General features: G+C 41.2%; 1 protein-coding gene across 5 annotated transcripts in view; it reads right to left on the bottom strand.

The window, feature by feature from the left end:
- LETM2 (leucine zipper and EF-hand containing transmembrane protein 2) overlaps positions 1–12,698 on the bottom strand; it is a 32,811-nt gene that overhangs the window by 17,921 nt on the left and 2,192 nt on the right. For 4 of the 5 annotated variants that reach the window (XM_066380368.1, XM_066380370.1, XM_066380371.1 and 1 more), the window contains 5 exons: positions 10,589–11,021; positions 9,830–9,973; positions 2,166–2,303; positions 1,530–1,730; positions 242–361 (listed from right to left, as the gene is read on the bottom strand). In XM_066380368.1, the coding sequence (XP_066236465.1) occupies positions 242–361; positions 1,530–1,730; positions 2,166–2,303; positions 9,830–9,973; positions 10,589–11,021 (1,036 nt within the window). The remainder of the gene's footprint in view (positions 1–241; positions 362–1,529; positions 1,731–2,165; positions 2,304–9,829; positions 9,974–10,588; positions 11,022–12,698) is intronic. The other variant, XM_066380372.1, reaches the window with a different exon arrangement.

The following is a 12,698-nucleotide window of genomic DNA, read 5'->3' as shown; positions in this document are numbered from 1 at the left end:
AACCTCCAAGGCCATGAGCTAACAAATGGGTATTGTTTAAAGCCACTAAATTTGTGATCATTTGTTAGGCAGCCATAGAAAACTAATACAGCACCTTGTCTCGGTCAAAAAAAATCTAGCTGTTTTGGTATCCCACTGATCAATTAAGGCACATTAAATAAAATGGTTTATTTGCAAAGTAGAAATCACAAAATGAAGGGAAGAGAGGTAGGGAAAGGGGCCCAGGAAAGCTGTTACTTGCCTCGCTGAGCTGTTGTCTCAGTTGTTCCTCAGTGAGACCCAGTGATCTCATCCCTCGGGCCCTACAGGCAGCTTGTAGTTCTGACACGCTCAAGGTACTCACCCCTTCTTTGGCAATTACCTGAAAGAAACATAAGGAATCGTATTGGATCTTTTGGTTTCGATTTTACCTGATCCCAACATTGCGATTAAGCAGGGAACACACAGGATGTGACGCTTTCACACTGTCCCCCACCTTTGACTGCTGCAAAGGCCGGATACCTATAAAAGCAAGGTGACTTAGGAAGGTGTAGCAGCGGAGATGAAGGGAATCCTGCCAAGAGGTATTAGTAATATTAGAGATATTTATATAACTCCTCCTTAATACCCTGTCACCAAAATAATTATTTTCCCTCTTGATTTGCATTTGCCTCCTTGTGACATCTCTACTCTTCCTTTTCATGGCAGCTTTATGATTCATTTAAAAAATATTTCACTTGAAAAACTTCCTGTGTAGCATCTGTTGCATGTCCCAGCGGTGTTCTTTCCCCACAATCCCACACCAACACCCCAGGAGCGCCCCTGACTCTCTGGTCCACAAAACTCCATCAATAAACAACACGGTTTCTGCTTGGTGTGACCCAGAACTCTGATACTTCTGGAACCAGCATTGTTTATTCCAAAGTTCTGAACACAAGCACTGAAATCTGAACAAGGGCCAATGGACCAGTTCTGAGAACTCTGCTCCCTTAGGCAGCTGCTCTAAAGCAGATGACTCAGATTCAAGAAAGATTCTTTCCATTTTTTTAAAGGAGTCTAATTAGTAGTTATAGTGCCTTTATTCCACAGATGTCTAGGCGCTGCTTTACCTCCTGGCATTACGCTTTGCCACCCCTTCATGCCAGGCCAGCTCTCCTGGCAGAATATTTACTTTGGTACCAGCTCTGCGGGGAAAGGAGCAGAGAGAGGGTGGGGGTAGAGCCCGGTCCTTGGCAGAAGACTCAGGCATCTACTGAGCTGCTGCTGTTCCTTCCCAGCGGGTCCTAACTGCTGTAGATTAGTGCCAGCAAAGACATCCAAATTACTGTTTGTGATGGCCTTGTCAAGAAAATGGGTCAGAGTACCATAACTCCTAAAATGAGTAGTCAAAGTTCAGGTTGTCATGGTAATGGTTGTATACCACTTATTTTGCCAGAAGCTGTCCACGAGCAGGCCTAACAGAAGATACATACTGCACTTTATCACAAAGCCACCCCTAAGATATCTCCCAATGCCTTGTTAATTCTCTACAGATATAGTTAAGCTCTTACTTCATCATCTGCTTTTATAGACTTTAGTTTCATCAGGAGCTGAAAGCGGAGCAAATTGTTGGTTCCAAAAGGCCGCAGTTCCAGCAGCTTGCAAAGGGCAACCAGCTGAGGTCGCTCTAGGTGCTCCAGAGTAAGCTGGTCCTCAAAGAGTTTGGAAAAGCGAACGATCTCCTTTGTGCTGGGCTTGTGGCCTGTCTGGACCTAGGCAGTGGTACAAAAGGGCCAACGTAAACAATTAAAATGTGTTTCCTACGTAATTTAACCTTCCCAGTAGACTATTTGAAAGGCATGTCAAAGCCTTTATGGATTCTATCTTAGGTCTGGAAAGGGGTCCTGTGGTACAAAGAGGAGTAAAGAAATCTGAAGTTGGCCTAAATCAACTGAAAAATCAGGAATAGTTCAAAAGTTTGACTAGTTCTACTGTTCTTCCCACAAAGATCTCAATGTCTCCAGGATATTGGCTGCTTTAAGATAGACATTTTTGTGAACTACTATAATTGTTTGCGATTTCGTATCTCTATAACTTAGATTTGCAAATTCAGAGATTGTAAACAATTTGGAAGATCCATGATGACATGCATTTTTCACGGGACGCCCAGCCCAGAAGTTGTACGGTATTGTACCAAAGACTAACACCTGTTTGACATAGGATGAAAACTGTGTCGAGGCATCTCCCAGCTGGGCCCTGTTCCTCCTTGCCATTTCTGCAACTGTTTCTTGAAGAAATTTTGCTAGTTCCAACTTTGCAGCCATTTTCTTTTTCTGTTTTTCTTCCTTAATAGGAAAGGAAAGGTTAATTAATCCTTTGTAAGTACAACTTGGTAGATAAAGATGCAAGAAAAATAGAAAAATAACTGTTACCTTGTTCTTGTTCATCCTTATTTCATGTATTAATATTGTTTTCAGAACTTATCTCTTTTTTTTTTTGACAGAGACAGAGAAAGGGACAGAATGGGACAGACAGACAGGAAGGGAGAGAGAAGCATCAATTCTTCATTGCGGCACCTCAGTTGTTCATTGATTGCTTTCTCATATGTGCCTTGACTGGGGGGCTACAGCAGACCAAGGGACCCCTTGCTCAAGCCAGCGAGCGACCTTAGGCTCAAGGTGGTGAGCTTTGCTCAAGCCAGATGAATCCTGCGGTCAAGCTGGCGACCTTGAGGTTTCAAACCTGGGTCTTCCACATCCCAGTCCAATGCTCTATCTACTGCACCACCACTTGGTCAGGCCAGAACTTACCTCTTTAATCTTACCTTTTACTGATCACTAATGAAGTGATTGTAAATATTTAATAGATCCAAAATGTTTCCTCAATGGTAGACTGTTATTATTATTTTTCAGTTACAGTTTACATTCAACATTATTTTGTATTAGTTTCAGGTGTACAGCACAATCATTTACTTTACATAGTGAATCCCCCGATATATCAAGTACCATGCTGGCACCATACATAGTTATTAAAATATTATTTACTATATTCCCTATGCTGTGCTTTACATCCCCCTGACTATTTTGTAACTACCAATTAGTACTTCTTAATCTCTTTACCTTTTTTGTTGTTGTTGTTGTTTTGTTTTGTTTTTTAGATTTTATTTATTCATTATAGAGAGGGGAGAGAGAGAGAGAAGGGGAGAGGAGCATCAACTCCCATATGTGCCTTGACCAGGCAAGCCCAGGGTTTTGAACCAGGAACCTCAGTGTTTCCAGATTGACGCTTTATCCACTGCGCCACCACAGGTCAGGCCGATCTCTTTACCTTTTTTTTTTTTTTTTTTTTTTTTTTTACGGAGGGGGGGGGGAGGAGCAGGAAGCATCAACTTCCACATGTGCCTTGACCAGGCAAGCCCGGGGTTTTGAACCGGCGACCTCAGCGTTCCAGGTCGACACTTTATCCACTGCGCCACCACAGGTCAGGCTCTTTACCTTTTTTATTCAGTCCCCAACCTCTCTCCCCTCTGGCAACCAGCAGTCTGTTCTCAGTATATATGAGTCTGTTTCCGTTTTGTTTAATTATTAATTTTGTTCTTACTGAGATTTTTTATTTGTTCATTTTAGAGAGGAGAGAGAGAGAAGGGGGGAGGAGCAGGAAGCATCAACTCCCATATGTGCCTCGACCAGGCAAGCCCAGGGTTTCGAACTGGTGACCTCAGTGTTCCAGGTCAACACTCAGTCCACTGTGCCACCACAGGTCAAGCACTGATCTGGTTTTTTGTTGTTGTTCTTTAGATTCCTCATACAAATGAAACCATATGTTCCTTGTCTTTCTCTGACTTATTCCACTTAGCATAATACTCTCTAGCTTCATCTATTGCAAATAGTAAGACTGCATTCTTTTTTATGGCTAGTAGTTCATTGTATCTATGTTTCATAGCTTTTATATCCACTGTCTATTTGATGGGCACTTGGGTTGTCTGAGAGCTTTATAAATAAAATACTATTTCTTAACCTGGTGCAAACCATCTAAGCTGCTAGTTGAGCAAAGCCCTGGTCTAAGTGGCCCTAAAATTTGCTTGGGCCACGAACAAAGAAACCTAGAAAATTAACTCTTGCTAAAGTAGCTTAGAGTTTAAGTAATGTAAAACAGACACAATTTATTATAATTCAATTTGTTAAGTGCTATGATAAATATGAACAAAGCACTACACAGAAGAAAATTAAGTATACACTCTTAAAACACTATGTTGACCATTATTTGTAAATCTTTCTTCATCATCAGAAATGCAGTGTGGTGGCATTTTCAAAATAACCAGGGCCAGGACTCAGAGGAGTAGAGAGAAACATGAATATATGTGTTACATATATACATACTTTTTTGAAGTTGCCCGTGACAGTCTAATGGTTACCCAAGAATAGCAATCATTGGTTTTTAGAAAGATCTTAAAAGACAGCCCAAAAAAGTCACACAGTGGCAATACCATCATTTGAACCCACTGAGTCATCCATTATATTCACCATATCCACATCACATCCATATCCACAGGTATATCCATACCCATCCCCCCATCTGTCTACTTACAGAGCATCTACCATGTGTTAGGTGCTGAAGAAAAAATGAGCAAAAACAGAGATGAATTCCTGCCCTCATGGAACTACTATTCTAATGGGAGAGATGAACACTGGTAATTAAAGATAATCCAGTAATTCCACAAGTGAATGTAAAAGTATAACTGAGAAGTATTATGAAAGAGAAATGCCAGTGGTGGGATTCAGCCAGTTCACACCAGTTCGGCAGAACCAATACCTAATTTTTTGTTGAGTTTGGCGAACCGGTTGTTAAAATGGCACTTGTAATCAGGGTTCTCTCTAAGGTGGGCACCTGGACAGCTGCCCAACCCAATGTGTAAATCATAAATTTACATTCCTTACTCTTTTTTTTTTTTTTACAGAGATAGAGAGAGGGACAGTTAGGGACAGACAGACAGGAAAGGAGAGAGATAAAAAGCATCAATTCGCCTGACCAGGCGGTGGCGCAGTGGATAGAGCATCGGACTGGGATGCGGAGGACCCAGGTTCGAGACCCCGAGGTTGCCAGCTTGAGCGCGGGCTCATCTGGTTTGAGCAGAGCTCACAGCTTGGACCCAAGGTCGCTGGCTCGAGCAAGGGGTCACTCGGTCTGCTGTAGCCCCCCAGTCAAGGCACATATGAGAAAGCAATCAATAAACAACTAAGGTGTCGCAATGAAAAACTGATGACTGATGCTTCTCATCCCTCTCTGTTCCTGTCTATCCCTGTCTCTGACTCTTAAAAAAAAAAAAAAGCATCAATTCTTTGCTGTGGCACCTTTGTTGTTCATTGATTGCTTTCTTATATGTGCTCTGATCAGGGGGAGGGGCGAGTGACCCCTTGCTCAAGCTGGTGAGCCTCTGCTCAAGCTTGGTGAGCCCGCACTCAAGCTGGCTCCTCTGCATCCCAGTCCTGCCCTCTATCCACTGCACCACCGCCTGGACAGGCTCCTTACTCTTTTTACACATTCATTCACAACAGCATATTCTAAGCACCTGTAGTAATATTCATTCCATCCATAGGTGGAAAAAATTTGATGGTACTATTCTTGTAAGATTTATTTATTCATATCGTAAAACTTGTTATATCTTTGATTAAATACTACATTTTAATTCCCTCACATTTGTTACTTCAGTAAACAAACATATAACGTAAAGAGAAAAAGTGCCAAACAACCAGGGGTGCCAACTCGTATTGTTTTTGTCAAGTATTATTTAATATTTTTTCATTAATATTTTAAATCTCTCTTATGGCCCTGGCCGGTTGGCTCAGTGGTAGAGCGTCGGCCTGGCATGCGGAGGTCCCGGGTTCGATTCCCGGCCAGGGCACACAGAGGAAGCGCCCATCTGCTTCTCCCTCCCCCCTCCTTCCTCTCTGTCTCTCTCTTCCCCTCCCGCAGCAAGGCTCCATTGGAGCAAAGATGGCCTGGGCGCTGGGGATGGCTCCTTGGCCTCTGCCCCAGGCGCTGGAGTGGCTCTGGTCGCAGCAGAGCGACGCCCCGGAGGGGCAGAGCATCGCCCCCTGGTGGGCAGAGCATCGCCCCTGGTGGGCGTGCCGGGTGGATCCCGGTCGGGCGCATGCGGGAGTCTGTCTGACTGTCTCTCCCCGTTTCCAGCTTCAGAAAAATACAAAAAAAAAACAAAAAACAAAAAAAAACTCTCTTATAACATAATCTAGTTATGTATACCACTTTTATTGTTCTTATTTAAGTATTAAATGCATGAAATAATAAACTACCTTTTGGTATATTGTTTTTTTGTACTTAAAACAGTCATAAGGGCAGAGAACTGGTTGTTAAATTATTTGAATCCCACCACTGAGAAATGCATGGTATTGGGATCTGATGTAAATAGAATGCTAGCACTCTCATTTGCTTGCTGTCTCTCCTTTCATGGAACAAGAAAGTATTTTCTAGGACTGTGCCCATGATGTGTATATACATCCTTTCAGGGATGAATAGTGTTGAGGAAAAAGGAATATTTAGATAAATCACTTCCTTCGTCCCCCATCTTCCTCTATTCACTAACACAGTCCTTACAATGCCATGGTCTTAATTCTAGATCCTGATTATTTTTAGCGTAATTAAAAGTAAGTAAATTAAACCACTGCCAGGCAGTTATATGTTGCAATTTTATTTTACCTTTTAAATGTATATCAAATCTATCTTCAAGTTTTTATCTCCAATACCATGTTCATAGTTGAGGCTTGGTCCTCTCTCTCACTATGATAACAGCATACCAGCTGAGTTCCCTCCCTTGGCTCTGTTGTCTTCAATCCTTCCTGCAAAATGATTTCCTAAAACACAGACTTAATCATGTTACCTACCCCCTGCTGAAATTTACCTTCCATCACTTACCACTGTCAAAGGTAAGGTCTGAATGTCATATGGTGTTAGATGCTTTCTAACCTGACCCAACATATAACTGTTCCTCATCATTTTTAATATATAATTTTATTTAGAAAACTAAATTTAGTGGGGTGACATTGATCAATAAGAATACATACATAAAGGAAAAAAAAGTACATAGGTTTCAGGTAAACATTTCTACAGCATTTGACCTGTTGATTATGTTGTGTACCCCTCACCCAAATCAAATCATTTTCTGTCACCTTATATGTTCTACTATTGATCCCCTTGTAGTCCAACCATAATGAACCAACCAGTGGTCTCTGGGATGTCATACTTTTACACCATTAAGCCATTTTAAATGCTATTCTTTCTATCCAAAATGCCTTGCAAACACTCTGGTAAAATTCTACCACTCTAAGTCTGGCTTCCACAGTTACCTCTTTTGCAAAACACTTCCCAATCAGATTTAAAAGTTGCCCTCTGTCTACTCATGATATTGTGTTCATAGCTTTATGTCACTGTCTAGGAGAGTGGCACAGAATAAAGTGAATGGAGCAGCTGCCTCAGTTTTCTAGCTCGTCACCTTCATAGTGACCATCAAATAAGGACACCCTCTGGCCTGACCTGTGGTGGCGCAGTGGATAAAGCGTCGGCCTGGAATGCTGAGGTCGCCAGTTCGAAACCCTGGGCTTGCCTGGTCAAGGCACATATGGGAGTTGATGCCTCCTGCTCCTCCCCCCCTTCTCTCTCTGTCTCTCTCTCCTCTCTAAAAATGAATAAATAAAAAAATAAAAATTAAAAAAAATAAGGACACCCTCTTCTCAGAGATTACTCGTAAGCATTCATGGTTCTGTTTGACTGAATAAGTCATGCCTGCTGTTCAGCTAGTCACTGCAATAACAGTTGGTTTGTCTGCTTTATTTTTCAACAGTTAACAACAAAAATATCAATGGGTAGAGGGTACCAAGAGAGAGCAAGGGACAGATAGAGACAGACAAACAGACAGGAAAGGAGAGAGATGAGAAGCATCGATTCTTCGTTGCAGCATCTTAGTTGTTCATTGGTTGCTTTCTCATATGTGCCTTGACTGGGGGGCTGCAACAGAGCGAGTGACCCCTTGCTCAAGTCAGTGACCTTTGGGCTCAAGCCATCGGGTCATGTCTATGATCCCACACTCAAGCCGGCCACCCCATGCTCAAGCTGGATGAGCCCGCGCTCAAGCCAGCGACCTCAGGTTTCGAATCTGGGTCCTCGCGTCCCTGAGCAACATCCGGCGCATGATCCACAAGAACAAGCACTGACCAGATCTGCGTGTGGCTGCCACCCACAGGGCCAGTGCCACCTGTGCAGGGAGAAGCCCGTGAAGGTAGGTGCAGAGGGAGTGCCTGGCCCCACCTAAGCACACCTCACTCCACGAAAGCAACACAGGTGTCAGCTGATTTTCTTTTTTTAAAAAAATTAGTCCTGGCCAGATAGCTCGGTTGGTTAGAGCATTGTTCTGATGTGCAAAGGTTGCAGGTTCCATCCCCAGCTCCCCAGTTAGGGGACATTCAGGAACAGATTGACGTTTCTCTGTCTCTCTCTCCCTCCTTCTCGCTCCCCCTCCCTTCCTCTCTCTCTCTCCAATCAACAAATAATTTTAAAAACATTTTTTAATTAGCTCAAAATGGATCACAGATTCAAATGTAAAACTCAAAACTATAAAAAAACTTGGGAGAAAATCTAAGTGACCTTGGATTTGGCAAGAGTTTTTAGATATAACACTGAAAACACAATTCAAGAAAGAAAAAATCAAGTTGTACTTCATTAAAATTTAAAACATTTGCTCTGCAGAAGACACAGTTAAGAGAATGAAAAGACAAACCACAGCCCTGGCTAGATAGTTCGGTTGGTTAGAGCTTCATCCAGAAGTGTAGAGGTTGCCTGTTCTCTGGTTAGGGCACATGCAGGAACAGATCAATGTTCCTGTTACTTCTCCCCCTCCCCTTTCCTCTCTCGCTAAAATCAGTAAATAAAATAAAAATTAAATTAAAAAAAAAAAAGACAAGCCAAAGTCTGGAAGAAAATATTTGCAAAACACACATGCATCCAAAAATATACAAAGAACTCTTAGATCCCAACAATAAAAAATTGAACAACCCTATTAATAAGTGGGCAAAAGATATGAACAGAACCTCCCCAAAGAAAATAGAGAGAGAGATGGTAGGCAAATAAACGTATGAAAAGATGCTCAACATAACAATGAGATACCCCTGCATACCTATTAGAATTGGATAATACTCAAAGCAGATGATGACTATGTAGAGCAACAGAAATTCATTCATTGCTGGTGCTAATGCAAATGGTATAGCTACTCTGTAAGACAGTTTATTGATTTCTTACAAAACTAAACATACTCTTACCATATAATCTGGCAGTTGCACTTCTAGGTATTTTTATCCAAATGAGTTGAAAGCTTACATCCACACAAAAACTTGCACATGGATATTTTTAGCAGCTTAATTTCATAATTGCCAAAAATTGGAAACTACCAATATGTCCTTCAACAGTTGAATGAATACATTGTGAAACATCCATACAATGAAATATTATGCAGTGAAAGGAACCAATCTGAAAACACTACACACTGTATGATTCCAATTATATGATATTCTAGAAAAGGCAAAACTATAGAGACAGTAAAAAGATCAGTGGTTGCCATGGGTTGAAGAATAGAGGGAGGAGGGACAAACAGGTGAACCACAGGGATTTTTAGAGAAGGAGGACACTGTAATGGTGGATACATGATGCATTTGTCAAAACCCAGAAAACTATGCAACACAAACAGTGAACCCTAGTGTAGAGTATAAGCTTTAATTAATAAAATGTACAGATATCATTTCTTATAAAAACTTCTCTAAAAACTGAAGCTTATTAATTATTTTGAAAGTTAAAAATTCCCACATACCTTTTTGGATTCACTTTCAAAAGTTGATGGCAACATATCTGGGAAGAGTCTCAGAAACACTGGTATTAAGAATTCCATGAAGGGTACAATTATGAACACCATAAATGGAACCAAGCGGAAAAAATCAGCACAAGTCCTCAATAGCTAAAGAAGTAAACGCATAGGCAATATTCATTATTTTAGGATGCTCCCCCGCCACAAAATAAAACTAAAAAGCCTGCTTTGGCTCTTAAAGTGTTAAGAACACAAGACATTTTCTGCAACTGTTTATAAAATGGAAAGGTTGAATTTTTCTCTCTATCATAGCTATGAAGTAATATTTATGGGATATCCTCAAGGAACTCTGACAATCAAAACATTATTGGCAACTCTTTAACTTTCATCTAACTTAGGGGTCTGGACTTTAACAACATAGTGTCTGTTAAAAAAAATTTTAATGCATATACTTAATATATTAACAGTTTGTACTTCAGATGCTCAGATCAAACCTGCAGCCTCTCAACTCCTTGGAGAGATTAGAAAACACAATTAAAACTACTCTATAGGCAAATATATATAAATTTTAGGAATTTTGCCTAAAGCCATAAAACAAGTCAGTTGCAGACAAGTAAGAAACTCAGTAAGAAATTCTCATTCTCACCATCAATTACTATTCTTACTTTGGGATTTTTTAAATGAATTTTAAGTTGAGTTTAAGACTTGGTTCCTAAATAGTTTATTTTAACTTTACATTTTTTCTTAAATATGATGCTTGCCTACCCTTCGTCTCTCTCGTCTGGTCAGCACCTGTCCGTGCAACAGCCTCCAAATCATTCTGGCAGCAACTTTGGTGTCAATCCAAAGCAAATGGAATCCATTGTAATAATATTTCAGTTCACCCATAATTTTTTGTCTGAAAGATTGCTTTTCTTCCTTAGTCTTCATATTAGTTTCTTTTGTGGGCTGACGGCTTGTCACCTGTAGTTTTGGGGGGGTTTGCTCCAGCTGAGGTTTACCAGGAACTTCTTGTAGCCAGCAAGTTGATGTGTGTAGCTGTTGTATTATTCTAGTTCGTAAATGAAGTACTTTATTGCCTGACTGACTAGGATAGGAGTACTTGCTTCCATAACTCTTCATATATGTTTTATTTAAATGGGAATCTGGCAAGTGAAGAAATGCAAGTGATGGGAAATAAGAAGAGCAGGTAGAGAATCTGGAATAAAGAGCAACAAACTATTAAAAACTTAAAAGTTAAAGAAATAGCTTGACCAGGTGGTGGCGCAGTGGATAGAGCGTCGGACTGGGATGCAGAGGACCCAAGTTCGAGACCCTGAGGTCGCCAGCTTGAGCGCGGCCTCATCTGGTTTGAGCAAAAAGCCCACCAACTTGAACCCAAGGTCGCTGGCTCCAGCAAGGGGTTACTCAGTCTGCTGAAGGCCCGCGGTCAAGGCACATATGAGAAAGCAACCAATGAACAACTAAGGTGTTGCAACGCACAATGAAAAACTAATGATTGATGCTTCTCATCTCTCTCCGTTACTGTCTGTCTGTCCCTGTCTATCCCTCTCTCTCACTCTCTGTCTCTGTAAAAAATAAATAAATTAAAAAAACTAACAAACAAAAAAGTTAAAGAAATAGATACTCTATCTCATTAAAATAAAACAATAGTATTTTAAAGTAGGTGATGTTCCTTAGTGAATGAAATATAACTATCCCTGTTGAAGAACAGTAAGCTTTATGGTTGAATAATATACTCTATGAGAAATATAACTGTTATATTAGACAGTAGAAACTCTGTGACTATTCATTTAAAACTCTAATAGCAAATCTTTTTCTGCCAGCATTATGTTAGAAAGTTCTATTTATTATCGGAAAACAGGTGGAAGACTACTCTACTGACAACAGGTATATTATCTGAATAAAGCAAGGTCCCTTTGGGGGTTACCAATCACATAAGATTGCATTGTCTATGTAGTGCCCATGGATTCCCTCAAATGAGCGGCATTTACAGCCGAAAGCCCTTCACCTAAGATTCCTAAAGAACCTTAGGAATAAGAACCAGAATTGGCCCTGGCCGGTTGGCTCAGCTGTAGAGTGTCGGCCGTGTATGGATGTCCCAGTTCCATTCCCACCAGGACACACAGAGGAAGCGATCATCTGCTTCTCCACCCTTTCCCCTCTTGCTTCTCTCTCTCTCTCTCTCTTCCTCTCCTGCAGCCAGGGCTCAAGTGGAGCTAGTTGGCCCCCTGAGCTGAGGATGGCTCCATGTGCTCCATAGCCTCCTCCTCAGGCGCTAAAAAAATAGCTCCTGTTGCAACAAGCAAGGTCCCCAGATGGGCAGAGCATCACCCCCTAGTGGGCTTGCCAGGTGGATCCTGGTCCTGGTGCATGGGGAGTCTGTTTCTGCCTCCTCTCCTCTCACTAAAAAAAAACAACCAGAATTGGGCACCCAGCTAGGGGTCCTCCATTTTACTTTTATAACAGCTCACAATCTTCAGTTAAACAAGCATATCAGATTGTTTGAAAATAAAAATAAGATTAGGCAAAGAAAATTCCTGGCAAAGAGACTTCTTTTGGCAAAGAGATGGCTTTTTCCACTGTTTTTGAAGCATGCCAAGATACAACACTTTCTAAATGGCTAAAAGGGAAGGTGCACAATGTATTCAGCACACAGTAAGTTCGCAGTGTATTCATTGAGAACTGATAAATAAGTGGTAACAGACCTTGCTGGGGCAGGGATAGGCCCTAGGACTGGCTTGTTTGCCAGACACTTTACTCCTTTATATCTAAGGGTCTCATATAACGTTCATCAATGGCAGAGGTGTCATTCTAAAACCTTACATCTTCTATCTTACCTGTATTACACATCTACAAAATTACTCAGCCTGAG

The sequence above is a fragment of the Saccopteryx leptura genome, chromosome 4 (genome assembly GCF_036850995.1).
Source record: "Saccopteryx leptura isolate mSacLep1 chromosome 4, mSacLep1_pri_phased_curated, whole genome shotgun sequence".
In the NCBI taxonomy this organism is placed as follows: Eukaryota; Metazoa; Chordata; class Mammalia; order Chiroptera; family Emballonuridae; genus Saccopteryx; species Saccopteryx leptura.
Note: the sequence above shows the minus strand (reverse complement) of the source record. Positions and strands in the feature narration are given on the sequence as shown.